The following is a 27,513-nucleotide window of genomic DNA, read 5'->3' as shown; positions in this document are numbered from 1 at the left end:
CTAGTGTATAACACCCGCTAAATGTGAAACCAGCTAGCCTACTTTCATTGCCTGGGCTCTATGAACATCACACATAAATGGTGAATTACCTTATTAAAATTGAAAAATGTATAATTTATTATGGTTTTATTAGTCACAGATATGGACATAAGATTTTATGAAACATATCAATTTTAATCTGGCAAATTCCCTTTAAAATATTTTGAAAATATAGATGATTGCTTTGCTGTAAAAAAAAAAATCTTCTTTAGCTATATATTAACTGTAACTATTATCAAAATGGAAGACATTTATTAACCTGGTCTGGAAAAATGAGAGCAGTATTTTGTGCTACTTACTGACCCCTGAGCTCACATGCTAACATACAGATGTGCTTTTAAACTCTGTTCCCATGTCTAGCATACAAATAACTCTTATTGGCAGTTCACTTTACTCTAAATACATACACACAATGCAGTGCAATTTTAACAGCCTCTTATTAGGGCTGTCAATTAATTGCAGTTAATGCCTGCGATTAACTGAAAACAAAATTAATGTGTTAATTTTTTTAACACGTTAATCACATACCTCTGGGCGGGGAGGAAGGTATGGGCGGCGGGCGGCTGAAGCGCTCTAGGGGCGGCAGAGGGGCTGAAGTCACAGCTCCACGGGCAGCGGGGAGCTGAGACCCCAGCCCGCAGCCCCGGTGGCAACGGGGAGTGAGGGAGGGCTGAAGCTGCAGCTCCAGGGGCGGCAGAAGCCACAGGAGATGGGTGGGCCTGAAGCCACTGCTCCGGTGGGCAGTGGGGATGGGGGCCTGAAGCCACTGCTACGGGGATAGCGGGGACCAGAGCCCCGCATCCCGAGAAGGGCTGAAGTCTGGTGTCCCCCACCCTGAGGGGGGTTTAAGCCTAGCGGCCCCCATCCCAAAAGGGGGTTTAAGCCCCTCACCCTGAGCGGGGCGAAGGTGTGGGGGGGGGGCAATTTTTTCGGGGGGGGGGGGCAAACATTTTTTTTTTTTCGTCAAAATGGGGTCACCATCACAAAAAGTTTGAGAAACATTGCCATGGAGAACAGAGGCCTGGCAAACTCAGCGTCCCTGCACCAGCCTCCCCTCCCCTGCCGCATGCCAAATACCTGAAGTAAAAATCCACCCTCCCTTGTATACAAGAGCTAAGTCAGCTAAAGGGAGTCATGTAAAAATAATAATACCCCTCTACCCCAATATAACGCAACCCGATATAATGCGGGTTCACATACAACACGGTGAAGCTCCGACATGCTGCTCTGAGCAGCGTGTTAAGGGGGCCAGGCCAGGGCCGAGGGGTTGGATAAGGGGCAGAGGGTCTCGAGGGCGGTCAGGGGCTCCCCGCACCCCCAGGGTCTGGGAGGCAGGAGCCGTGAGGGGGCACTTTTGGGGGCCCCACAGTCCCAGAGTGGCCCAGGTGATTAGCAGGGGGCCGGAAGCAGCCCGCTCTGCTTCCCTTGCCCCAGCCCCAACCGTGTCGCTCGGGGGCAGGGGCTTGGGGGAAGAGATCCCCCCCGCAGTCACCAGCAGCAGAGCAGCCCGGTCCCAGCCCACTCCACTCTGCCAGCTCCCAGCCGCTGTGCTCCGCTTCCCGCCGCATGTGAGTGCAGGACCTTTCCCCACCCCCCAGCGACACGGCTGGGGAAGGGGTAAGGAAAGCGGAGCGGGCTGGGGCTGCGTTGCTCCGCTTCCCACCGCAGGTGAGTGCAGAGGACGTCCTTTCCCCAAACTCCCTGCACTCACCGGTGGCAGGAAGCAAAGCAGCCCGGCCCCAGCCCGCTCCACTCCTCCAGCTCCCAGCTGCAGTGCTCCGCTTTCCACCGCAGGTGAGTACAGGGGGCATCCTTTCCCCAAACTCCCCGCACTCACCGGCGGTGGAAGCGGAGCACCGCGGCTAGGAGGTGGCAGCGGAGTGAAGCAGGCTGAGGCTGCGTTGCTCCGCTTCCCGCCACTGCCAGTGAGTGCCTGTCAGGAGGCGGAGCATGTGGATAGGGGTCAGAGCAGTCAGGGGACAGGGAGCAGGGGGGTTGGGTAGGGGGTGGGGTCCTGGGGGTGATTAGGGACTGGGTCTCTGAGGGGGTGGTCAGGGAACAAGGAATAGGAGGGGCACCAAAGCAAGTTCAATATAACATGGTCTCACCTATAACGTGGTGGGATTTTTTGTCTCCGGAGGACCGCAACCCGATATATATCGTTATATCGGGGTAGAGGTGTAATAATAATTCTACATTTGTAAGTTCAACTTTCACAATAAAGAGATTGCACTACACTACTTTTATGAGGTGAATTGAAAGACATTTCTTTTATCTTTTTTACAGCGCAAATATATGTAATCAAAAAATAATATAAAATGAGCACTGTACACTTTGTAGTCTGTGTTGTAATTGAAATCAATATATTTGAAAATATAGAAATCATCCAAAAATATTTAAATAAATGGTATTCTATTATTGTTTAACAGTGCAATTAAAACTGCGATTAATTGCAATTCATTTTTTTAATCACTTGACAGCCCTAGTAAATATTAATCCAAATTCTTTGTTATTAATAAACACATCACACCTTCCACTATCCCAATTTTGACAGACAGGGAAACGGAGGCAAAAGGATTTAAGTGATTTGCAGGCCAGAGGAGGAGTGTCCCAGCCAGAGAAAGTCAGGAATTCCAGGCTTTCAGTCTTGGGCTTAGACCCTATCCCTCTCTCAGTTCCCATTGTGCTCTTCCAAAGAATGTAAATACAGAGTCTAATCCCCACTTGTGAATTAATTATTAGCATAAGTGATAATACACTGGACAAATGACTATCACATTCTGGAACAAAGTCAGAAGTATATTTCAATTATCTCAAGGGACAGCAGTACATTAACAGCTTGTATTATGGTACAGCTCTGAAGCAATAATAAAACAAATTCCACTAGTCTTTTCATGAAAATCCATTCATGTAGTTAATTAAATAATGTAGAGCAAATAAAGAGATAGTGTTTCAGTCAACAAACAAAGAGGCTGCATGCCAAGTCATTTACAGAGCCACATACCATTTATCTCCAAGATCTCCCTGCATAAAAAAACAATTTCTATTACGCTTTTCTGCATGAGTATAGGGGAAAGAAATAATATTTTTTTTAGCTAGAAAAAATACCATCTGGATGCACAGTGCATTCTGATTCCCAATTATATTGTTAAGCTTTTTTGTTGGTGTAGCTGGCTTGAGTTAAGGAAATTAAAACCTACTTTTTCAGAATATCAGCTTTCCATCGAACACAAACGGTTCAACAGCCAACAGAGAGCATTTAGGCCAATTTCTGCTCTGGAATATGTTTGCAACTTCACTGGCTTCAATGGGAACTCACCGTACATACCTGAGGACAAAATCTGGTTCTAAGAGCTTGTCTACATGAAGCGGCAATGCGCTCTAGAGGGGTGTGATTTCTAAAGAATACTATGGAAGATTAGTTTGTGCCAGCAGGGTCTACACAGGCCATTTAGTGCACTTTAAAAGTCACACTCTTCTAGTGCACATGTATAGACATGCCCTAAGGCTTGAATATGCCCATACACAGCCATTCAGAAGGTAGCATCTTAATTCTCAGATTAAGAAGATTCCGCTTGTCTCATTTCTAGCTGGCATCAGCATCATGTAAGCTCTTTGGGACAAGGACAGTCTAGCACAGTGCATAGTGCTATACAAATAATAAATATTGATAAAGTCATGTTGTACTGTATCTTTATACTACCTTAGCAAAAACTTTCATTGTATATCCCAAATATTGCACTCTAGGATCAATAGCTGCATACGTAGCCAGCATTCTTGTGTTATGCTGTGCCTGGAAAACAGAAAAGTATTAGACATAGTTTAAAATGGTACAGCTTGCAGTTCAGACATGGGGATGTAGAGAGCCAAAATATACAGGGAGGCAAATTCTATGCTCAGTGACACCCATGCAACATTTCAGTGTGGTTGCAAGAACACAATTAAAGGCTGACTTCAGACCAGTATATATGTAAAAATTAGCACCTGAACACACCAGCTTGTTCAAAGATGGAGTCACTCAAAAACTGAGCGAATCTGGGGCAAACCCTGGTCTCTCCTTTGCTGGTCTGGAGGGGTCCACGGCAGGGAAAAGCTGTTTGTTTTCACAATGTAAGAAAAGAGCCAGAAACTGAAGGACACACAGGTTCCATTAAGCTGAAAGGCCACAGTGACTCCTCTGCAGCTCAAAAAAGGAAGGCCCCTCCACCACTGTGCCACAAAACTAACCAACTACCTGGGCTGGGCACTGGGGTGAGGATTTGGGACTATTTTAATTAAAATATTTTAAAAAATAGGATATGGTAGTTTCATTTCTAATTCAGAATTATTCCCTAGTAACTTTAATGCTATCTCCATCTTTTAGACGTCCAAGTATCACCACCTGTAGGCAAACTTTCCAAACAATCCTGCAAAGTATGCATTAGCTTTTACAGAAAGAGACACTTACTAGCGTATTGTATAAGCTGATGTCTCCCTCTAAGCCACTCCGTCTGTGTTCAAATTTTACTATAGGCACTTTGGCTGTTGTTATAGGCAAGATGTTTTTTAAACCTGAGGAGGCAGGATAAAATATTTCCATAAATGTTAAACATACAAATAGATACATGTAATTGTAAATATCATGTAGAGTACATTTAAAATACATACCTGGATGCTTTTTAAGAATTTTTGCCAAACCTTCAATTATTTCCTTACAATTTAGTTTCTAGAAAAATAAATAGCAAAATCTGAGCAATTAACTATGGATCCTCGCCCCACAAATTGAACAAATATTATATTATATTTCATGGAGTAAGTGAATGAAGGATCATAAATCTTTCCTCATTTTCAGTATAAAATGTAATTGCAACACGTATTTTCAAATATTGAACTCCCACCTCTGCATTTTCATGGCCTTCCAAGGTCATGCAGATATCCAGATCACTGTCCCGGAATCCAAATCCATTTTTTGAAGAGCCAAATAAGCACAGTCTGGCTTTGTCTAACCAAAAGAATAGACAAAAAAGTCACTTTTTTTGTAATATCTTTTGGCACTGCTTACTACTGGAAATTGTTTATTTGAGATGAGAGGCTGGACCCAATTTTGCATAATATATTTAATGGACTTTTAAATCAGTTTTTATTGGACACCTCTGACATCTCATGTCAAACAGAAGTAACTGGTACATTATTTTAATTTCTATGTGCAACTGACGAGAAATTAAAATGCAATTTTTGATGTGCCTGCTGTGTTAGGGACTCGGTAACTAATTATTACATATAAATTTCTACATGCATTAATTGGTTTTTTACTGTACAATACAGTTTTAACAGTTTTGAAAAGTATATAAGTACATGCAAAAAACTAGTCATAATACATGTTAATGACACCGATACTAAGGTATAGCTATTCGTACTTGATTCTTTGTGATTTTTTGGTTCGTGTATACTTCCCATGGTTTTGCAACTGTAGGGATATAGGCTGACAATAAACCAGGATGGTTTTAAACTGAGCTGGGATATTAGCATGAGCATTAGGCTCAAAGCAGGTGACCAAAAAGAATGCGATCATGAGAAAGAAGAGTTGTTGTGTTAAACTGGCAATGACCATTTGAAATACCAATGTTATCTTATTTAAGGTTGGGCTGCAGTAATAAAAATAAAACAAGGTAAATTGGGAACCAAGCGCAGTAAATAATTGGCTATGTAAGATACTGCTTCTTCTGGCTTTAGCTAAGGTCTGATAATTGGCAATGATATCACTTGTTTGTTAATGGGTATAAAAAGGTAAACTCAGAAGTTCATTGCTAATACCTGCCTGATCAAGTTGGAGCTGACAATATAGGTTTAAGCACCCCTGAGTTCAGCCCATTTGTAAGTGCCTTGATCCAACAGCTTATAAATGGTTTGTTGCTCTTTGGATGTAATAAATTGCTTATTTAGGCTTTATAGGCATGTTTAGAGCAATTGTAAACATATTATTGGGCTTTGGATGTAATAAAGGAATTTAAGGTTAAATTGTTGTTGTGGTAATAAATACAGGTAATAACCCTGTATAAATCATGATAATTCCAACAACAACATGAAAATTCCATTTTCTGTTACTAGGAAAGTTTGGTTGATTGGGATGTTTCTCTGTGCCCGTTAACCATAGTCTATGGTACAAGATACAAATAATTAAGCCAATGCAGTTCCTGAATGAAACTTTTTATTTCCATTTTGGGTTATTCATTTCCATTTTTGTTTGAAATTTATTTTCACTCACTTATTAATAAGCATGGTAATATAATTGAGAAGAATTTCTTTCTGAATGACCTGTTTTAGATCACTATAATTTGTTCACTTTGAAATCAGTGATAAGAAACTATGTCGATCAGCTCATGGCTACTTTCAAACCTTTGATGGAATCAGAAACCTTCAGTCTTAAGTTTTTGTGACAGAAAGATAGTGCCCTCAATCCTCAGCTGTCACCAATAAGCACAGGGCACAGCTGAAGAGTGGGGCTGCAAAAGCAGCATTCACAGCTACCTGATCTTGGGGCCAATTCTGGAAGAAAGAATGGTCTTCTGGGTAAGACAATAGACTGGAACTCAAGTGACCTGGTTCAATTCCTGATTGTGCTACAGACTCTGGGTGTGACCTTAGACAAGTCACTTAGTTTTTCTATGCCTTGGTTTCCACAATAGATATATATTGAGAATAATGTTTCCTACTTCATGGAAGTGATGCGAAGATAAAATCATTAGGATTTCAGAGGCACTCAAACACTATATTGACAGGGTCCATGTAAGTATATGGGCCACAATGCTACTCTAAACTATATGTAGTTGGCTACAGCCCAATAATACTCTTTCCCTCCCATGGCATGCCTCCTGAGCTTGGGGTCAGCTCAAGGGTTTGGTTATGTCAACCTACATCATGAAGGCTTTTCCCCATGCTGGGGAGATGCACCAGTTGCCAGCATCACTGGGGCAGCACAAAGGGGCCAGAGAAGGGTTAAGGATTGAGTTTATATGTCTACAGGTACCTTTATATACACAGTCAAAGGGAAGATGCCACCATTTTAAAATAGACAAAGGAACAAAGAAAGACAGTTCTATATTAATGGGCTAGACAACTGGAATGAAGGGAGAAATTTTAACAACAAATGATAAGTGGTTACCTATTATTACATACCATTGTATTCTTTTCTAATAAATCTTTCCAAACTTGCCAGAATTTGTTCTCTGTTTTGTTGCTCAGAGAAAGGAGGTGATAATTCATCTGAGAAAAAAAAGTTAGACTCTGATGTAACATTCCACTACATTTTTGGCCCTAAATATCTGATTTTATGAATTAAAGTATTTGCTAATATTTATTCTCTTTGAATACCGATTTTTTTTTTTTTTAAAGTCTGACATTTTCTATGGTAGTTAGTACTGACTGCATTTTACTTTGGGACTTGATCCTGTTGTCATTACTCAGGCAAAACTCTTGGGAGCCAATAAGAGCTTTGCCTGAGTAAGAGCTGTGCAATCTGGCTAATACTGAGGGCTTGTCTATGGTAACAGTGCTGCAGCTGCATCAGTGCAACTGTGCCGCTGTAGCATGTAGTGAAGATGCTACCTATGCCGATGGGAGAAGCTCTCCCATCGGCATAGGTACTCTGACTCCCCAAGAGGCAGTAGCTACATCGACAGGAGAAGCCCTCACGTTGACATAGTGCTGTCTACACCAGGGGTTAGGTCAGTATAACTGCATCACTTAGGGGTGTGGATTTTCTACACCCCCGAGTAACGAAGTTATACCTGAGCAATGTAGTTATACCAACATAACTTGGTAGCATAGACCAAGTCTGCGGCCACATTGCTTACCGCACCAAATCTCTATTACTCCTGGGGGGATTCTGCATCAAAATATTAAAAATTCTGCCCCAAAAAATTAAAAAATGTGAAAAACTCTGCAAATTTTATTTGTCAAAATAATGCAATATAATCAGTATAATATATATAATAATATATAATGCAATATAAACCAGTTTCAATTGTTTTGGTAAGTTATTTAAATTACAATATAGAATAAAGTCACAATAACCATCAGCATTTCCTAAACACATGAAAGTTAAATTACAAATGCTTGGTAACTAATACCCTGCATTCCACTTATAATCCTGGATTTTCATTTAAATTAAATTACAGATCACCAAACAGCAATAAAAAAAAAAAGTAGAATGTCATTTTAAATTGCTCAGACTTTTACACATGAAAGTCGTACAGTTTTGCTAATCATTGTCCTGGACCTGGCTGAGTACTTTGGGAAGTGCTTGGTTCTGCTTGTCCTGACATTTTATTGACTGCTTGGTAAATGTTTTATTTGCGCCATGACAGTGATCAACGTCTCCCCCACAGGCACGCATGCCCAGCCTCCCTACCCGCACAGTGATTTGCCTTTCTGAGGCTGCTTCAGGCACGCTGGAACAGACACACTGTCCCCCTGCATACATCTTTTGCATTTTTCTGTGTGGGGGGCATGGAAATATGTAGACCATATGAATTCTACGTGCCTGCAGGTGTGCAGAATTCTGTCAGGAGTACTCCATGCACATTGGCTGCCTGTTCTCTCCAAAACCAATAATAACTGAAGATAAAAATTCTTGCTTATTTTGGGGCCAAATTCTTTGCCAGCATAACTCTACTGACCTCAAACTGTATGACAAAACAATATGGGCCAAATTCTGTTTCAGCTACATTACTGTACTTCCTCCCACTAAAGTCAATGGAGTAACCATCACATTAAAGGGAACAGAACTCAGCTCTACGGCTTTAATTTTTAGAAATTATGAATTACAGCCTATGAAGTGAAAAGTCCTACACTAGTCCAACAGTAATACTGTACTTACCAAAGCATCTCTTACACACTATATCAAGTATTTCCCGAAATCTGTTTGTCATTGGTGGTAGTGGTTTTAGATCAATTTTCTTAAAATCCTCTGGGCAGTCATTTTTGGAATGGCCATCACGTTTGCAGATGCTGCATACTATAGTTGGAGGCTATTAGAAGAAATAAAATAAACAAATTTTAAAATATTTCAATAAATGCATACTATTTCCATAGGAGTGTGGTGAGCAATAACAGCATTTATCTACAGAACAATAAAAGAACACCCCCCTTGACAAATCACCTTTAGCTCTTGCAGTGCACTACAGAGCTCAGGAATTCTGCCCCCAGAGGACAAAGGGAAAGGAGAGGGCCGAAGAGGAGGGAATCACTCTCCTACTGAAAACAAGAGCTTTTCATGAGGAGGAAGGGAACTAGCCTTCCTACTCCAAAATTGTATTTGCCACCAAGTATATGCACAATTAACCTCCTAGATAGCCACCCACTGACTGATCTGTTAAGGGTGATAAAAATGTAATGTTACAAGCCCAGTCATGTAGTACTTCTTTACAACCTTCTGCCCCATAATTCTCTCCTGATTCTAAAAGTCAAGGAGAATCGAAAAGATTGTTGGACAGAAATCTGATTGTTACCAGTGTCCCTTTAATAAATTGGACTTTTACAAAAAAAAGTCTGAAATGACTAAAACATTTTAAAAATCAAAATGAGGAAATATACGTTTATATTACACAGCTATCACTCACAACAGATCTAGGCCCTTAGAAACTCCACTTTCATAACATGCTATATTATCATCTTTAATACCACATGTTATCTGACACTCTGAAATTACAATCAGACTGTTCTCCAGTCTAAGTGTCAAGAAAAGGTGGGAGTGGATAAAAATCAATGTTTCAAACAAAAATTAAATATATTTTTATTTAATTTAAATAAAAATTATTTTAAAAAAATTAAATCAGATTTTTTTATTTACATTTAATACAGGTTTATTTTTAGGGGGAAAAACTAGTTAAAATTAAATTTGAAATTAACAACCTATGTTAAGGTCTAAACTTTTTACAATCGATTAAAATAATCTAAATTAAATACAGAAAATAATATTAAGCAAGACGTTTCCTACCAAGTTGTAAAAAAGTCAAAACAGCGAACTCATGGAAGTTACTGGCTAAGCACCTGGAACCAGAGTTTGCTGAAATGCTACATTAGTTTTTGACAGCAATTGCCTCTTCTACAGGTGCAGAGAGAATGTTTTCCTCATTTCAGTTTATTCAATTAATTCATTTCAATGAATAGTTCATTCAAAGCTAAGAAAGCAATGGGAGTTAAAAAGCAGGAAAGCTTGTTTTCCTCTTCCAAATAATGAATAAAAAGTAGATATGAGATTCACTAATTCTAAAATATTGAAAAACATGATGACTAGAAACAATAGTTCAAGTTACTAACTATATTAATAAAGACACTGTAGAAATTGCAGTAATCCTATAAAGTCTGGCAGAATTGAAGTAGCACATACCCTGAACTCCCATTTAATTCCTTCAGTGGCAGGCAAAAGAAAGGAGATGTAATCAAGCTGGAGTCACTGACCATTTTTTGATAAGGCCTTTTTGGCTCTGGTCACTTTTGGCTGGGTGCAAACTGAGTGATGTCAATTTGCTCTAAAACATCTAATATTCAGGAAGATGCCTGCATACTTCTTATCACTGCACTGGCAAGTCTTTTCTCGGAGTTACATTTTTTAAAACTGAAAATCTGGAGTTTTCCATATTGGAATTTATCAGTTGTTTTTACCTAGAGAAGGAGAATATGAGGAAAGCCAACCTTCCAGTCCTTGGGGATAGCTATAGCTAAGGTGGTAGCTAAACATTAGTCTGGTACATTTAGATAGGGTCAAATTAAGTAATGTTTGTACAATCCTTTGAAAACTGGCAAATGATATAAAACTACTATCAATAAGTTTTATTCAACATAATAATTTGCCTTCTTACAAATGAACAAAAAACAAAAAAACAAAAAAAATCAGGTCCCCAAAAAGATGGGCTATCCATCTTTCTTTCATTCTCTTCTATGGAGAGCAACTGCACTGCACTTCCCAACTGTGGAAAAGTAATGAAAGTTAGAAAATAGCCTATACCTCTCTAATCTGACACAGTGAGGAACATCACATTATATAACCAAGATAATTATACATCTCTTTGTACCATAGGTAAATGGGTCGAGGTGCTGGTAAAGGTATGTTGTAACTCCTCTCAAACCATGGTGATACCCTGACATGTTAACTTATTTCAGCCCCCTAACAATATATGCATCTGTGCTGAGGGAGCAAGTATTTGAAACAGGAAAAGTAGTAATCCATGACAGAGAATGGAATAATTACTAAACCATTCTCCCACCTAGCAGTCTAACAGTTTGGAAGCAGGAATACAGTTCTAACAGGTAGTGAAAGGAGATACTTTGCAGCCAACTGTATCTTTTATTGATATGGGAGTGAAATAACTCCATCACTTACATATCTTTAAAATGCATCTTACCTTTCCAGAAGTCAAAATGAATTTATCAAACACATAATGCATTTCTTCTCTGGAGAGTTTATCTTCATCTTTAAGGTTACAAAGATCTACCATTGCTTTGCAGTTGTGCGAGGTAGCTGATGTGCTAGTGCACTTATTCTTCGGTGAACACTCCATTACTGAACTCTGTCCACTTTCAACATCAACAAATTCATTCACAGAATTTGGGTCATGGAACCAACGTTCACTGCAATTACAATGGTGACTTAGCTTGTCTTTAGTTAGACAAATTTCTGAAAGCTCTAGATCATCTTTCTCTTTGAGTGATTTTTGCTTTAATTCACAGCATTCTTTAGAAATAAGAGATACTGTTTCCTCTCTGTCTTCATCATAATTGGAGTCCAATGCATCTGTTTTATTTACTAACAAACAGTCTGTGTCCTCAGAAACACATTTCCTGGATGTAGATTCCATTTCATTACATTTAAGTTCATATTCTTGTATACTACATCCATTTCCTGCGTTCTGTTTCTCTAAAATGTTTTCTCCCTGTGAAAGACAACAGTTGGCTACAGGTTCTCCAGATTTTGCAGATTTCTTGCTGCTAATTTTTTCCTTTTCTTTTTGCTTGGTATCTGATTTGGATTTAATCCCATCTTTAGTTTGTGGACATGCAAAATATTTATAAGCTGTCCTGAACCGCTCCAGGATGTACTCAAACACCATCTGGCTATTTAGGCTTCGTGCAACATTCCTCTTTAGTGCAAAAGGATCTAGAAAAAGACAATTCAAGTAGTAATTTACTACTTTACATTAAGTAATACTTACACAATAATGTATTTCAAATGCATAAATTATTAGTATTTTGTATTTCAAATTACAGAACCCTATAATATAGTCCAGAACTATATTTATCATGCTATACATCCTCTTCTTCATTTCATCCTGGTACCTGACTGTTTTCATTACAAGGCTGAAGGATATAATGGAATAAATAGCTCATAATCATATATTGTTCTTAAGTACCATTTAAGGATCTGGATCCCAAGAGAGTCTTTAGATTTTTCTGTATAATCACCATATATTTACTGTAAATGTCTGATTTAATTAATGAAAAATTGTGTACCCTTTCTGCTTTGTTAAAAAAATCCCACATTATGGCTGATTCCTAAACTTCAAAGTAAAATAAATATCCAGACATTACAATCAATCTTCGGGCAACTCTGCCCAATATTTTCCTCCTTCTTTGATTTTTTTCATTGATTTAATTTGATAAATAATTTATTTAAAAGTGAAGCAACAGTCAGGAAACTGACTATTTAAAATGATCTCATAGAGTTTCATATTTAGTCTCTCCTTGTAACTTACAGATCAAATTTGTGGTTTACAAGTCAAAAGAGGACCTTCATAATTGCAATTACTGATCATTCCACCTCAGATCTTAAGTATCAAGGTGGGTTGCTTCTTCCTCTTACACAACTCCTGTACTAAAAATTCATCAAATGGAATTTAGCTGAAAATATTGTTAAAAGAATATAATCCCTCCCTCTTAGAATAACCCCTATTTGATCATTATCTTGACACACTTTCCCTTTTTTCTCATGGTTCAGATACTCTTTGACTCTATTCAGTTCCTTACTCTAATCTCAGGATATGTCTACACTGCAATAAAAGACATGCTGCACCAAGTCTCAAAGCCCAGGTCACTTCCTTGGGCTCACAGAGCTCACACTGATGGGCTAAAAATAGCAATGTAGATGTTCCAGCTCTGGTCGGAGCCTAAGCTTTGAGACGCGGTGATGCAGGTTTTTCTTTGCAGTGTAGAGATACATACCCTTAGGGACTTCAGTTTCCAGGATGATGACTAGGTTGGATTCTCATCTCCCAAACTCAAAGTTTATTCACACAGACTTAACTTCCCCTCCCCAACATTTCTTTGATCATGTCCAATACAGATATCCATCTTACCAACACCTCCGTCACCAAGGTCATTAACAAACTTCCTTTTAGCAATGTCAGAGGAAATATTTTCAAATCCTATTTCACTTTGTCTCCTGCCTTTGACACATTTCATTACTGTTCTCTCTACCTTCCCTAACACTGTTCTCCTCATATCTCGTGGATTCCTCCTCAGCATCCCTTTGCTGACTCCCATTCTCCTCTTTTCTGTTGGCATTCTTTAAGATTCTCTACTTGATCCATTCCTTTTCCCTCTATGTGCTTTATGAGATCTCAGGCACTACCATTTCTAAGCTGATAACTAACCAATCTACCTCCTACTTACAACCTCCACCCCTTTTGTCCAGTTTCTCGTATCTAGCCATCTCTCCTATACCCCCCTCCTGGCTGTCTCACTATTTCCATCTCTTATGGAAACTGAACTTATCTTCTTTCCCAACCTTTTTCCCCACTTCCTCACTTTTCTATCACCACTGACAACAGAGTTCTGGTACGTTATTTGCTGATCTTTCCGAACCAATACTGTTTATTTTTTTAAAAAATAATAAACAAAAGATTAATGTTTTCCAAATGGAAATGGATAAAACTTAGGCAAAGAAAGGGAACTATTCTTTCTCCCATCACCACATAAGGTATCACCATCAAATTTATTTTGCCTCAAGGCTCCCAAATGTATTACTTATGGTCAGACATCTAGTTTTTAATATATTCTCCAGGACATACTCATCATTCCACTATGCTGACAGTCAGCTTCCCAGTGTGGGAATATGGCCCATGGGAGCTTTTACTCCACTGAGCTGGTTCCATTCACTCCAATCAATGCTCTCCTCTCTGCTCTGCCCATATGTCAGAAGCAGGGGAAATAAACTGATGATCAGAGGCAACTAGAAGACCCAGTGGTATGGGATCTTGCAGAGGTAATGTTCCCACAATCCCAGAACAAATGGAGGAAGAATGGGTGGAGAAAAGTGCAGATAATGGGGAATGAAATAGATGGAGATGGTTCAAGGAGAAAAGGAACAGTACTGCAGAGACGGAATGGAAAGAAAAAAGGGCTGGGGGGAAATGGTGCTCCATCCATATTTCAGGAGTCATTGTACTCATACTGCTATGCTGGGCAGATGACACATCCTCAAGTAGCCTGATTAACTTTTGTACATTTGCCAGCTAAACTGGTACTTTCCTCTCCATTTGCATCCAATGCAATTTCTTGTCCAAGTACTAGAAATAAATGTTAGATAAGTAAAATCCAAAGAATAAAGCATAATGCCTGTAGACTTGGTAGAAAGAACATTACCGCACCTTCAATGGCTATTCGCCTTTTAGGCCAGTTTTTGTTCTCTCTGGTTAAGAGTTCTTGTACCCGTATACTGATGACATATTCCTCCAAAGCAAATTCCAGTGTGTAAAACTTCAACAGTTCTAACCACAGTTGCCCCAGGGATATTTGGTGGGGTTTTTCAAATGCTAAGGGAGACTGAAACAAACATGAATGTTTAGTTGCAGTAAGAAATTAAGATTCCAGTATTTTTCTAAGTTTTTTTTTTTTAAATAAAAAGTTTAAAGATCAGACAGCAGATGTGGTCTCCATTCAGATAAACAATTACTCACTTTGCCATGTTTCTCCTTTGCATTACTTTGGTTGTCCGTTTCTGAGCTTGTTGACTTCTTACCACCTTTCTGCTGTTCAGCTTTAGCTTTGCCGTCTACACCACTTGAGTTTTTCCCCGCTCCATTATTTGGTGGCTTGTATTCCCATCTTACAAACTTCTCCTCTTCTATACCTCTCAGTGGGTAGTCATCTGCCCTCTTTAAATCAAAGCCTTCAATCTAAATACAGTTAAAGGATTTCTGAGAACAAGATTGTATGTCACATACCATACTTGGGCCAAAACACAAAAATGGCAATTTCAGGGCCTAAAAAAGATAATTTCACCAACACTGCTAATGCTGGTTATGCATGGTAAGAAAAGGGTATCACATCTCAGTGTGTCAACTGAGTTAACCCTGACCCAAAGCACAGAATTGCACAATTGTCCACGTGTATTATGAGAGTCTTTCACTTTCCTCAGAAGCAACAGGCACAAGTCAACCACACAAAGAAAAATGTGCTAAGGTCTTTATTTGCAGCAGGGTCTCAAACACGCAGCCCCCGAGTTATTTCCTGCAGCCCGCCATAGGCACTGACTCCCCCTCTCTGCCCCTCTCCCCGCCCTCCCCTCCTACCCGTCCCCCCAGAAAGCGCCGCATCCCTGCTCCTCCGCCTACCTCCCAGCGCTTCCCGTCACCAAAGAGCTACTTGGCGGCACTTAGGACTTTCCAGGAGGGAGGGGGAAGGAGCGATGATGCGGCGTGCTCAGGGGAGGAGGCAAGGAAGAGGCGGCTTCAGGGCTTTGTTGCAATGCACGTTCTATCAAAGCCTGTTCTGAAAGGTGCTAAGCACCCTGAGATCCCACTGGTCTCAGTAGGAGGAGAAGGCATCTCAGCTCCACACAAAGGAAGTTCTAACAGAGAGATGACCCAAGGGAGGAGGGGGGATTCAAAACCTGCGTCCCAGCCCCTTGCTGTTCTGGGCTGTGACCTGAGGCTGAAAAGTGCTGCCAGCTGCGGGGTTCAGCGCATGCTCACGGCCAATGGCTCTTGGCCCATCAGTCCCCATGACAGCTCCCTCTGCTCCCGCAAGGGTAATGGCAATGTTTGGAAATACATATATATGTGAACATGAAGATTAACAAATCCATGAAGATTAACAAATCTGTGTTAACGTCAAGGCTCACTGATGAACATTTGCAAGCAACACTGAGATTGGTTTCATCTCAGGATATCAAACCTAATATTGATGCTCTGGTTGATGCAAAATGCTGCCAGCTAAGTGGCCAAAAATGAAATGACTGTCAAAATTAGCACTGACTTTTTGCATTACAGTTTTTAAAAAGTTAATACATTGACTTTTAATAGCATACTATATTACTCTTCATTTTTTTCATTTTTGACTATACTTTTGTATCGTTGTATGAAAAGGTTTCAATGATGTGGCCCTCGGGCCAATGTACTAGTCCTCATGTGGCCCTCATTGTGATTTGAGTTTGAGATCCCCAATTTAGACTATTCAATCTCGTATGACACATTTTATGATCTGTAAAATAACCGTGCAGCACTGCCCCTTAAAAATATTGCAAGTGTAGGATTATTATATTGTCAAAAAGAACTTACCCAAGTGCCTAAATAGGATGGTAAAATGGGTGGTTTTCTTTGTTGAAGAAAAAATATCACCATTAAGGCAAAAGAATATGAGGGAATCCCACCTTCTGCCTGGCAGTCAATATGGCACAACTACAAAAAGATAAGACAGTTATAGTTTTCTGATAAGATTTTAGCATTTTAATTATATAATACATAATATAAATGAGCCATTAGAAAAGTTCAAAAGGAATATGGAATATATGCTAAAGCTAACTAGAAAGTCTTTCATCTCAAAATCTAAGGAAACAGTAAACTTTTATATAGATGTTTTCTGTGTTATCTCCTTCTCACTCACAAGCCATTCAGAACAGAGCACCTCACCTACTTTTTTCCACACCTTGCAACTCCCATGTTACAGCAGTATTCAGAAAGTTACAGTAGATATACATTGGCCAGAGGATAAAATGTAAACTCTAATCATTTGTAAAGTTCTTCAACTTTACTATTATTATTATTACTATTATTTATGATTACACATTGATTCTATTATAACTCTGCAGTTGTGGTTCACATTTATGCTTCTGCCAGGGATTTATGTTTTTGATAAAGAGAACCTGCTATTGTGCAATCGCCAGGTATTCTTCATATCTGGCTCTATGCTGATAAGATGCTTTTCCATGTGAGCTCAACAGGTTTTTCAGTATTTTTAAAGTCAGACTTCAAACAGTTCTCTTTTCTAGTTTGTAATGTTATGTTCTTATGTATTGTATGGCACTAATCGATTTATGAAAGCCTCTTCACAAAAATATCAATAATATTAATAATACTATATAATGGAATGCACTTTTCAATAAAGTCAAGTCATTTAAAGTCAAGTATTGCTTAATAGTGACCCCAAACCTGAACTATAAAAGGATTTGACATCTGAAGTATACTTTATACAGCTGATACAGCTCAATTCTTATACTCAACAATGGTATCTCTAGATGACCCAGTGGGAGATGGAGACAAAAACTCGTACAATTGTTTTGCTGGCAGCCTGACATGAGCTCATTTTTTAAAACTGCCTTGATTTTGATGAGTGGTGGGTTTGGCAAACGATGCTTGCTTTCTTGGGATGAATTCTGGGAAAGTTCCCAGTCCTAGAATGAGGATCTGCAGAGCCCTGCACCTGTTGAAACTGTACTGTGGGTGTCCAATGTTTGCTAGTTGGTCTGCTTCATAATGTTATGGAGGCCAGAATAGAGCCAATGATATAGAGGCAATTTCAGAAGTGTGTATAATATAAATGAAGGGTGAGATCCTCACCCCCTCTCTGGCCCCTTTACATCAGATAAAAGGGCCAGAGCAGTTTAAGGGGGCATGTCAGAGGGAGGCTAGCCCCTGTGCCACAGCAGGTGCTCCTAGCTGGGCACATTAAGGGGGTAGGGGCTGCACCTGGGCTATAAATGGTAAGAGGCTGCTCCAATACAGGAGGACTGGCTGTGATAATAGAACTGAGAAAGAGGCAGGAAGCTGCAGGAAGCAGGAGCAGCAGGACTACCACAGTCCTCTGAGAGGGGAGGCAGGGAGTGCCCAAGATGTGAAGGTTGAGTGAGGAACTGTTTAAGTTTGAATAATAAAACTGCTAAAAGGAGATTGTGAGTGTGGCAGTGTGTCTTTGCAAGCAGGGGAGAAGTCATGCCTTGTACAGGGCCCTATAAGCCCCAGTTCTGACTAGGGGAGAATTCCCCTGCACAGGCACGGTGGACAACAGCCATAAGACAGCCATTCAGCAATCTCCTTGCAAGCCCTGGAGTAGGGGGCATGCCAAGGGTGTGGATGGGGGCAGGGCTGCAGAGATTCTGGCCAGTATCACAGCCAACAGGGCAGCCTTGGACATCATCCATAACTTTGACAGGCCCCATCCAGCCCCCAGAGTAGCCCAGGATCAGGAGAGTACAAAAGTGACTTAAAGGTACCTTAGCTCTCTCCTCCCTCTGGGCTGTAAGAGTTCAGTGCTGGCAGAGCACAAAATCTTACCCAGTAGATCTTTGGCCAAGTTCCACTGGAAAACTCTTCATGAGTCACTAGTGTACTGCAACCTGGGAAGATTTCATGACTTTTACAAGTTAGACTTTTTCAGGAATCTAGCTAGGAATTTTAGCAACACAAGTTCCTTAAACTTAGTTGCACCACTGGGAGTCTGCAAGCAATTTAATATAAAACATCTCTCCACAGATGTCAAAAAGGCGGCATATACTTGCCTCTAGACACAAAGTGGACATATTCTGCATTACATGCCACTGCATACACTTCAACTCACAATACAGAACAGAAGAGAGAATTCAGAGTCATCGGGTTTTTTTAAAAAAAACTATCTATTGTAACCATGCATAAGACTAAGCACATAGAGCTGCAATCTACTTCCAGGTTCTGATGATATTAATAAATCATTCCAGAGACAGTTCACTAGAACTCACAAAGGTTTATAACCCTTTTACATACAGCTAAGATTGTGTTGCTTCTTGTATTTCAGAATCCAGTTCAGAACTACCCTCCTTAAGCTTACTGTAGCCTACTTCATAGACCTTGTCTTTGTATTCCCTCTACTCATCTTGCACCTCTCTACTCCCTCTTTTCGTTCATCAAAATCTTGTCCCTGTTGATGAAAGAGTGCCTCCTCCTCTGCAGCTCCTCCTGTCAGTTCTCCATCTCAGCCTCAAATACGGCTCTGCCTTAAGTCTCAGAAGAAAGTATTTTTCACCCTTCCATACCTCTCCATTCCTCTCTCCCTATCCTAACATTTCTTTCTGTAATTGTGGGATACAAATGCTGAAGAACTTGGGGACACAGTTTACAGGAGAGATGGATGCTACATTTGACTATAGTACATTTTGATTTAGGAAAAAAAGAAAAAATTCATTACAAACTTTGATACTACTGTATTACAAATTACATGCTGGTGTCTGTGTCCCTGGAAATTTACTCCCATAACACATTTGTTGCTGTATTATATTTTATGTGCAATCCTCAAGGGGAGAACAGACATGTTTAAGCGGTCTTTATTTGTATTAACTTACTCTAGCCCAGTAGCGGAAAGCCAACACCAAGGGAGCAAGGACAGGTTCCAGTTTGCCAAGTGCAGCCAGCAAGTCAGTTGTAAGACAGGCCACATCATTTCTAGCACTCACTTTACAAGTTAAACCACTGTCATTAAGAGAGAAATAAGAAACCAGTTTAAGTTCATAATTTTAACTACAAGTATGCAGACAAAGTTGGAAAGATTGCCACTCCCAGCATACTGAAAGCAAATACCAGAACACACCTCGTGAATGAAAGTGACCATTTTAGCAAGCAACATGATACCGATCAAACTGAGTTAGATTTTCATTACTGCAGGAGTTGGATTTAGAACTCACAAAAATCCCTTCCAGCTATAACAATGAAAAATGTCATAGATCTATGCTCAACTCTGCCACTGATTAACTATGTAACCTTATGCAAGTCACAAACTTCCTGTGTATCTTATCTCCTCCTCCTATTTCCTTCCCCATTGTTCACTTGACATTAAATGATATTGGGTACAGAGTGGACATTTGACTGAGATGGGTTAATATTTGTTGCCCTTGTGGAGAAAGTGAATCTGCAGGAGCGGGAGGAGTGCCAAATCAAAGGAAACTTGGAAAAGCTAGTACTTTAAATATAAAATATATGGTAAACTAGGGCCTTAATTATCATCTCTGAAGTGCACTTTTTTGGTTTCTCTTTGTATTATCTTGATTTATCTTCTCTCTCAGATTTTTTTTTTTTTTTTTTTTTTACACCAAACAGTAAAAGGGCCTTGACTTTTTCAGATTAAACACAAAAACCAGAGCCAGCCCACTCGTTTAAGATCTATGCTATGTGTTTATTTTTTAATGTAAGAGCTGGGATGTACCAGCTAAATCTTCTCTCAAGAAACTTCATTCTGCCTCCCTAAATTATTATTTACATTGTGTTGGTACCTATAATGTGCTAGCAACATCCACACACAAAGGAAGCAATAGTTCCTGCCCCAAAGAGTAGCCAGGGACTCTCCTGGGTTCAACCAAATACTTCCTATCCTAAACTGTCATATAGTGGTGCTGTACACCATTAAACAGCACCTAATTTCATTGAGGTGGCTGCATTTCAGTAGTTGATGAAGTTAACTGCCCATCTCCCCTTTTCAGCCTCTCACGTGGGTAGTGAGGCTTAAATTTGTGAAATGCTTTGAGATCCTTGGATTAAATGGTTGGTATAAATTTTAAGTATCCCCTGAGAATGACTTTCCCTTTTCCTTATTTAACTCCATCCAGAAGGGACATGACCAGATTCTCTCAACTGGTGTCCTTGGTGAATCAGGACTAGTTCAAGTGAGAAGATGAAGCCAACCTCTCTTTCTGGGCTACCCTTTCTACTGTTAGCATGAATATTACATTGACATTTATTGCTGGGAGTGCAAGCAACCAGCTGCCAGGAGGTATGAATAAGCAGAATAAATGTTGATATATTGTTAAGGATCCTTTTGAACTCTTAAACACACCTTTTAACATCTCTGCAAAAGACAACAGGAACTTTGGCATGGAAATCTGACTCCACATCTGAGTAAAAAGCTAAACAAGGAAGAGAAGACAAAAATGTTAGCTATAAAAGTCTTGCATAGTTCTCCCTAATTGTTTCTTTTAGCTGCTAGATTCAAATTAAGTACATTTAAGTTGCAGGTGCCATATGTCTAAATATTTTCTGATCACTTTGGATTCTCACCACCACGAAAGTATATTCAGTAAGGAAGAAAGGTTACAGTAACTATGGTTCTTTGAAATGTATTGTTCACATGGACTACATTCTTGGTGCACATGCTCCTCATGCATCAAATTCTTTTTTGCCAGCAATGTCTGCTGGGGCTGCATCTGCACCTTCAATATCCTCCTATCCCCTCACCCAATGGCATAAAGGGCTAAGGAAGCCTACACATCCCTCAGTTCCTTTGCCAATACAGAACCCCAAAGGAGGACTCTAGAGTAGCGGGAAAGGAGGTTGGAGCATGGAATCCAAATGGACAATACATCTTTAAGAACCACAGTTACTGTAAGGTAAGTAATCGTTCTTTCTTCGAGTGATGGTCCACATGGATTCCACTCTTGGTGACAAACAAGCAGTTACCTGTTTGCTAGGATGTGGATCAGAGAAGTCTTACTTAAACAATAATTCCAGAACAGGCCTGTGAAAATGAGCATCCAATGTTGGAACCTCTACCAAAGAACAGTGTCTTGGAAATGTGTAGACTGAGCTACACTTTGCTGCCCTACAAATTCCGGAAACTGGACATACTTCAAACAGGCAGCACAGGCTGCTTAAGCGCTATTGAAATGAGTCTAATATGTCTAGGTGTATCTAAACTGGTTAACTCTCTGACCAGTGAGTAAGTATGGAATAGCCCTTTGAGGAACTTTGATACCATCAGGTGGGGGCGGGTAGGGGGAGGAGGGAACATGATTTTAGAGGCAGACCGTAAGCCAAAATTGCTACAAGATGGCCCTTAACAGAACTGAACAAAAGGCCAGCCTGTTTTAAGTGTGATAGGTAGTTGAGGGTCTTTGGTATTAAGGCCTGGATCAGGTCCAGAACCTCTTGAGCTGCCCATATTTCTTGTTTATGTTTTCCTGCTCTCTATTAGGACTTCCTGGACCTATAGGGAGCAGTCTCTCTATGGTACTCAGCCAGCCAACAGCCACACTGACAGTTGCAGTGACTTCGGGTCTGGGTGGAGTATCTGGCTGTGGTGCTGTGAGATCACTTTTGGGCAGTCTGGGAGCTAGATCAGTGTCTGAATGGACATGTGTATTAGTTCTGTCAGCCAAAACTTGCTAGTGCAGAATATTAGACTAATCGTGGCTTTGTCTTGTGATTTTGGAAGTTAACCTGGGGATGAGGGGAAATTGGTGAAAAGGCATACAGAACACCATGAGATCCTTGCAGAAGGAAGACATCCAGTAACTACCCCAGGTTTACAACCCCTTTGGAACAAAAGTTCTGGCTCTTTGCATTGCCATTGGGGTCAAACAGGCCTATCAGATGGTTCCCCCAATGCAAGAATATCGGCTCTATGATGGATTTCCTCAACGTACGCTCATGTGTGATAACAGACTGACTGCCAGGTTGTTGCTGACTCCCACGAGATGAAGAACCATTGGGGTTATCCCATAGCGGTGGCACCATGTCCAGAGCTTCATAGTTTCTAGAACTAGGAGGAACAAGTGTAAACCACCTTACTTGTTTATATAGTTCATTGTTGACATGTTGTCCATCACTATATGCACTGTGGAGTTTTGGAAAACAGGTAGGAAGGGCATACAGGTTAGTGTGATGGCTCTGAGCTCCAGGGCATTGATGTGAAGCACCGTATTTTCTAGGGACCAAGCCCCTTGGATCTTAAGATGGTCCGGGTGGGCTCCCCAAGCCTGTTCCTGACACATCTGTGATTAAAGTCCTTGTAGGGGAGGGAACCCACTGCACACATTTGTGGGTTTCTTCCACCATCTGAGTTCTGTGATGATGTGAGATAGAACCATGATCTTCTCGTACTTCTGGTGTTTTGCCAGGGAACAAACCAATCTGAGACAGATTTGGAATGGGCAGAAATGAAGTCTGGCAAGTGTCATCACATACATCCATACTGATATATGGCCTAGCACCCCAGACATGTCTGACCCATCATAGACAGGTTTGATTCTATCCCAACCAGTAGTGACTATACTGAAACCCGGAGTCAATTATGGCTCTGTCGCACTCTATTGCCTGCAATACAGTAAGATGATTTTGTTTACCAGGAGGCCCAACTGAAAGAACAAAGTGTCCATTCCAGGCTTGCTGCCATCTCAGCCTGGGATCTGCACTGCTTCAGCCAATTGTCCAGGTAAGAGTAGATATGAATGCCCTTCCTGCTGAGATCTGCTGCTACTATCACTAGGCACTTCATAAAGACTCTTGGTTCCATAGAGTCCAAATGGCAGTACCTCATACTAGTAATGAGTGGGCCCTACCACAAATCTTAGGTATTGCCTGTCAGATGGATGGATGGATGGCTACGTGGAAGTACATATCCCAGATGTCAAGAAACACTCATCAGTCTTGAGAAATGCAGACAAGCATTACCATCCTGAATCTGAGGTGGTGTATATACACATTCAGTCTCCGCAGGGCTAGGATAGGACAAAAACCACCTTTCTTCTTTGGGATAAGGAAAAATTGGGTGTAGTATCTCTTCTATGCCTCCTAGACAAAGCAATGAGGCCATTTCTGTTTATAACAGGCTCTTGTGAGAAGGATCCCTGCAAACGTATGAGGAAGAGAGCAGGGTGGGTAAAGAATGGAAATGTAAAGGGTAGCTTTGGGCAATGACGACTAATGCCCATTATAAGCTGTGATGGCCATACAGTCCTGGGGAAAGTAGCAAGGTGGTTCCTGAAAGTGAGAGAAGGCTCTGAATGTCTTTAGGTATGCTTCAACACTCCTGTTAAAGCTGCTGCCTCCAAGAGGCTTGCCAAGGAGGGGCAAGATGGGAATCCCCTGAAGCATCTGGTCTTCTTTCTGTGCTGCTTCTCTCAACTCCAGATGTAAGAACCAGTCCTCTCTTTGCTGGGGCTGATGCTTGCATAGTCTTCTATAGAGAGCCAGTGTGTAGATTCCCAGGGACCACAGTGTGGCCCTTGGCCTTAGTCTGTTCTCTGGCTGAAGAGCTCTAATCCCTCAAAGGACAGATCCTCTACAGTAGCCTGTACTTTGCATGATACCTTGCCCAGTGCTTGGAGCCATGAGGCCCATCTCATTGTGACAATCCTGGCCACTGATCTTGTGGACATATCAACCACACCATGGCTGCCTATAACAATCTCATAACCACCTGAGATTCTTCTGAGATCTCTTTTTAACTCTTCACGGTCTGCTTTGGACATAACTATCATGAGTAATTTTGTATCATCGCCAAACTTTTCCACCTCACTGCTTACCCCTTTTTACAGATCATTTGTGAATATGCTGAACAGCACTGGTCCCAGTACAGATCCCTGGGTGATCCTGCTATTTACCTCTCTCAATTCTGAAAACTGACCATTTATTTCTACCCTTTGTTTCCTATCTTTTAACCAGTTATTGATCCAGGAGAGGATCCCTTCATCTTATCCCATGACTGCTTACTTTGCTTAAGAGCGTTTGGTGTATGGCCTTGTCAAAGGCTTTCTGAACGTCCAAGTACACTATATCTACTGGATCACCCTTGTTCACATATTTGTTGACCCAGTCAAAGAATTCTACTAGATTGGTGAAGCATGATTTCCCTTTACAAAAGCCATGCTGACTCTTCTCCAACAAATCGTGTTCATCTATGTATGTGGTTATTCTGTTCTTTACTCTAGTTTCAATCAATTTGCTTGGCACTGAAGTTACGCTTACTGGCCTGTAATTGCCAGGATCGCCTCTGGGGCCTTTTTAAAAAATGTGTCATATTAGCTATTCTCCAATCATCTGGTACAGAAGCTGATTTAAATGACAGGTTACATACCACAAATAGTAGTCCTGCAACTTTATATTTGAGTTCCTTCAGAACTCTTGGGTGAATACTATCTGGTCCTGATGACTTATTACTGTTCATCAATTTGTTCCAAAACCTCCTCTACTGACACCCCAATCCAGGACAGTCCTTCAAATCTGTCACCTGAAAAGAATGGCTCAGGTGTGGGAATCTCCCTCACATCCTCTACAATGAAGACTGATGTAAAGAATTCATTTAGTTTCTCCACAATGACCTAGTCTTCCTTTAGTGCTCCTTCAGCACCTCAATTATCCAGTGGCTCCACCGATTGTTTCGCAGGCTTCCTACTTCTGATGTACTTAAAAAACGTTTTGCTGTTAGTTTTTGTGTCTTTTGCTAGTCGTTCTTCAATTTATTTTTGGCCTGCCTAATTACACTTCAATACTTGACTTACCAGAGTTTATGCTCCTTTCTATTCTCCTCAGTGTGACGTGACTTACAATTTTTAAGGCATGCCTTTTTTCCTTTAACTGCCTCTTTTACTCTGTTGTCTAGCCTTTGTGGCATTTTTTGGTCCTCTTATTATTTTATTTGGAGTATACATTTAATTTGAGCCTCTTTTATGGTGTTTTTTAAAAGTTTCTACGTGGCTTGGAGGCATTTCACCCTTGTGACTTTTCTTGTAATTTCCTTCTCGAAGTTAAAAGCTATTGTCTTGGGCTTCTTTGGTATTTTCCCTCCACAAAGATGTTAAATTTAATTACATTATAGTTACTATTACTAATCAGTTCAGCTATATTCACCTCGTGGACCAGATCCTGTGCTCCACATAGAACTAAACTGAGAATTGCCTCTTCCCTTGTGGTTTCCAGGAGCAGCTGGCTCCAAGAAGCAGTCAGTGTCAGTCTAGCACCATTCACTAGCATTAAACTGATTGAAAAAGGCTACAGTAAAACATAAAATCTCTATCCTTTTTGTAATTCAAATATTCTGTGTGCTTTTTGTTGTATTTTTCCCAGCAACGTTAGTACAAAAAGCAATTAAATAAGCAAAGCGTTAATTACAGATAAAGAAGTTAACTCACCACAGGTTTTTAAAATGTCAAGCACCTGTATCAGAACATCCGGGTGACTCATCTAAAAATGAGGACCAAACAAAATTAGGACAGGGTTATTTTATTCAGAAACTGAGTTACTGAATTTTATAATTAGTTTAACACCATTTAAGGTGTACAATTTAAATACATAATGTTTATTGTAAATTTTCCTACAATAATTCATTGTATTCATCTACTGATATTTATGAAAAATGTTAAATATATTCATCTACTCCATGAAAACGGGCACTACTAAATAATTCAGACATCTTTCACTTTCAAGTTATATTCTATGAACTCTTCTGGTAAACCCATCTGCTCAATCTATCCATTAAAAAATAATTTGAATCCTTAAGTACCGACGTTGAAATCTGAATCCTCTGATATAGCATATGTTCAGCTGTGAGTGTTGGATCTTTACTCCTGGGGGAATTCTGCGCCACTGCGCATGCACAGACTTTATATCCCCCAAAGATTTCTTTGCTTCCCCATAGAAAAATGACTTTCTGACGAGGAAGTAAAGAAAACACACAAGAGCAGCCATACAACCCTCCCCAGCGTATGTTTCAGGGGCCCAGGGCAGCCAGCAGAGAGGTAAATCACTGTGGGGCAGGAAGCATGACTGGGGAAAACCCAGCTGGTAACTCCTACCCTGCACCGAGCTCAGCGGCTAGTCCAGGCTGGACTGGGGAGGACAGGACTTACTCTTCCCCTGCACAGCATCCAGGGCCGGGTCAAATCCGCCTCCAGATTTTTCCCCCAGGTGCAGGAAGCTATGCAAACTCCCACTTCCTCATCCCATCTCCCTGCTTCTTGCACTCATCCCTCCTCAGCTGCCGGGGGAGAGATCCCTGTACAGAAAGCTGCTACCCCATCCACCCAACCCCCTTGCATCCAGACCCCCTTATACCTATACCCTCCCCAATGAGCCCCACTCCCGACGAGCCACCCACACCCAGATCCCCATCCCACCGAGCCCCCCAACCAGTTGCACCTGGATCTCCATTCCACTGATCCCCACTCATCAAGTATCTGGACCTCCCCACTGAGACACTCACACCCAGACCCCCCTGCCGAGTTCTGTCCTGCACACCCAGACACTCCCCCCACACGCTGAGCCCCAACCACCTTCACCTGGACCCCCCTGCAGAGTTCTATTACCACTGCACCCAGAAACCCCCAAGTCCCTGTGCATCCAGAGCCCCTCCACACCCAAATCCCCCATTGAGCCGCCTGCACCCAGACTGCCCCACACAGAGCCCTCTCAACTCACACCTGGATTCCCACACATACTAAGCCCCTCCATATTTGGATCCTGCCTTGCTGAGCCTGCCTCCCAC

At 40.9% G+C, this 27,513-nt stretch overlaps 1 protein-coding gene across 14 annotated transcripts in view; it reads right to left on the bottom strand.

Annotated features, from left to right (window-relative positions):
- The window catches only part of TUT4 (terminal uridylyl transferase 4), a 76,176-nt gene that overhangs the window by 20,631 nt on the left and 28,032 nt on the right, over nt 1-27,513 (bottom strand). For 10 of the 14 annotated variants that reach the window (XM_073357688.2, XM_073357694.2, XM_073357696.2 and 7 more), the window contains 12 exons: nt 26,162-26,213; nt 21,091-21,160; nt 19,607-19,733; nt 16,575-16,694; nt 14,973-15,191; nt 14,664-14,838; nt 11,424-12,175; nt 8,897-9,047; nt 7,195-7,281; nt 4,917-5,020; nt 4,487-4,744; nt 3,743-3,832 (listed from right to left, as the gene is read on the bottom strand). In XM_073357688.2, coding sequence (XP_073213789.1) covers nt 3,743-3,832; nt 4,487-4,744; nt 4,917-5,020; nt 7,195-7,281; nt 8,897-9,047; nt 11,424-12,175; nt 14,664-14,838; nt 14,973-15,191; nt 16,575-16,694; nt 19,607-19,733; nt 21,091-21,160; nt 26,162-26,213 — 2,205 coding nt within the window. The remainder of the gene's footprint in view (nt 1-3,742; nt 3,833-4,486; nt 4,745-4,916; nt 5,021-7,194; nt 7,282-8,896; nt 9,048-11,423; nt 12,176-14,663; nt 14,839-14,972; nt 15,192-16,574; nt 16,695-19,606; nt 19,734-21,090; nt 21,161-26,161; nt 26,214-27,513) is intronic. The other 4 variants (XM_073357699.2, XM_073357698.2, XM_073357701.2 and 1 more) reach the window with 2 other exon arrangements.

Source organism: Lepidochelys kempii, chromosome 8 (assembly GCF_965140285.1).
Source record: "Lepidochelys kempii isolate rLepKem1 chromosome 8, rLepKem1.hap1, whole genome shotgun sequence".
Classification (NCBI taxonomy): Eukaryota; Metazoa; Chordata; order Testudines; family Cheloniidae; genus Lepidochelys; species Lepidochelys kempii.
Note: the sequence above shows the minus strand (reverse complement) of the source record. Positions and strands in the feature narration are given on the sequence as shown.